At 50.5% G+C, this 1,882-nt stretch overlaps 1 protein-coding gene across 1 annotated transcript in view; it reads left to right on the plus strand.

Annotated features, from left to right (window-relative positions):
• Nucleotides 1–484: 484 nt before the first annotated feature.
• STX2 (syntaxin 2) overlaps nucleotides 485–1,882 on the plus strand; it is a 57,351-nt gene continuing 55,953 nt past the window's right edge. Inside the window, exon 1 of the mRNA XM_018566819.1 lies at nucleotides 485–677. Coding sequence (XP_018422321.1) covers nucleotides 648–677 — 30 coding nt within the window. The 5' untranslated portion in view covers nucleotides 485–647. The remainder of the gene's footprint in view (nucleotides 678–1,882) is intronic.

A 1,882-nucleotide genomic window follows, 5' to 3' on the forward strand; every position in this document is an offset into this window, starting at 1 on the left:
GGGGGGGGGGGGGGGGGGGGCAGTAGCCCCTATCTTAATTTTGGTTGCCCCTGTCTGCCTGACATCTTGTGCCCGGGTTTCTTCTGCCATGAAACCTGGACACAGCATTCAAAACCCGGACTGTTCGGGTGAATCCTGGACAGGTGGCAACCCTAGCACATTCTAAACAATTGTATGATGTTTTGTTAATTGTATGGTGGAAATTGTTAAATAACACATAAAAAAGGACACTATCCCAAAGTACAAAAGAAAAGTTTTTTTCTTGACGTACACTCCCAGAAAGACCTGTAGAGTTTAGTGGTATGTACAAAATACAATACGTTCTATTGTGGGGGGAAAATTGCCATGTAACAGGACATGAGCCATTCCTTCGGGAGCTGCAGCGGAACGAGGCTCGGAGCGCAACCACATGGAACGCTCTCCCAGATGTTCCCAGCTCGGAGAGCGGCCCGGCCACGCCCACCTATTGCCCGGCCCCCGGAAAGCGCGCATGCGCACTCCCGCGGCTCTCCCTCTCCTGCTGTTGCTTCTGCTCCCAGCAGCCGTGGTTGCTGTGGTACCGGGCGGAGTGCAGGAGGCGGAAACCCTCTGGACAGACACCGGGAAAGCCGCTCCTTGACTCTGGGGAGGTAACAGCTCGTACGGGCATGAGGGACCGGCTGACCGAGCTGTCAGCGGTAAGTGCTGGCTGCTATTGCCGGGGGTGACACATTAAATAACGGTCCTGCCATAGACTTGTGTTTATCAGTGTTTGGTTGTGCAGAGCTCCTTGTCATCTGATGTGCAGGGTGTGTGCTGGCCGTTATATATCTCATTTGTGTGTTTGATTCGATAAAGAGTTCAATCCATCCCGTGTTTACATGTCCCAGCTGCCTTGTGTGAGTTGCTTCTTCTTGTGGCACTACAAGTCCCAGCATGGAGCACTCAGCACACATAGAGGTGACTGAGCGTGTTGTGTTTTGTCTTTTTTCTAATCCTGGTTGTTCTTCCATGCCTTGTATCCGATGATTATTATAACAACCGTGTGATCTGATGATTTCAGGAGTCTGCTGGAGAATGATGTAGCTGCATTGACAAGTGAAAACTTCTTGGGGGGGGGGGAATTTATCAAAACTGAAGCAGTTGCCTATGGCAACCAATCAGCTTCTCTCTTCAGTTAAGGTTTGAAAATGAAAGGTGGATGCTGATTGGTTGCCATGGGCAACTGCTCCACATTCTGTCTGCTCCAGTATGGATAAATTCCCCTTCTTGTGTCTTGTTTATGTCGGGTGAGCTGTACGTGGGCCAGATACTCCTCGCCTATTGTAGGATCGGATAAGTGTCCCTGATGCTTTATTATCTAACAGTTCCATTTTTAGGACAGACTTCTGGGGGTTTATTACCCCCCTTCTTCTCAGTCCAAGCAGTACTGATACAAAAAGGTTAACCTCCTGCCTGCAGTGCAATCGACTGCACCGCAATACGCACTACTGCAACACTGTGCGGTGCAGTTGGGAAAAAAATTTGAATGGTAATGCATTGCACCTACCCCAGTGTTAATGCATGGTAGGGGCATTGTGTGGTACTGTGTATTAATCACGGCCCTGGTGGGAATGGACCCTAAATGCTCCTTTATGTCTAGAGGATCTGAAAGAAGGACTTTTACTTCCCTGATCCCTGCAATCTCCAAGACCGGCATCCTCCCTCCGCTCCAATGATCGATGGCCCGCTGATGTCATCACACCTAACGCAGGGCCCTTATCCCTGCGTTGTATGTGGATTCCCAGGGACAGTCCACAAGCTGGAGCATGGGGAATGGAGGAGAGGGCCAGCTGCTGGGGGAGTGGGGGTCAGATAAGTCCTTTTATACTGCTCCCCTAGACATTAAAGGCAGGCGCCCCCC

The sequence above is a fragment of the Nanorana parkeri genome, unplaced genomic scaffold, assembly GCF_000935625.1.
Source record: "Nanorana parkeri isolate BGI_ZX_2015 unplaced genomic scaffold, ASM93562v1 scaffold978, whole genome shotgun sequence".
Taxonomy (NCBI): Eukaryota; Metazoa; Chordata; class Amphibia; order Anura; family Dicroglossidae; genus Nanorana; species Nanorana parkeri.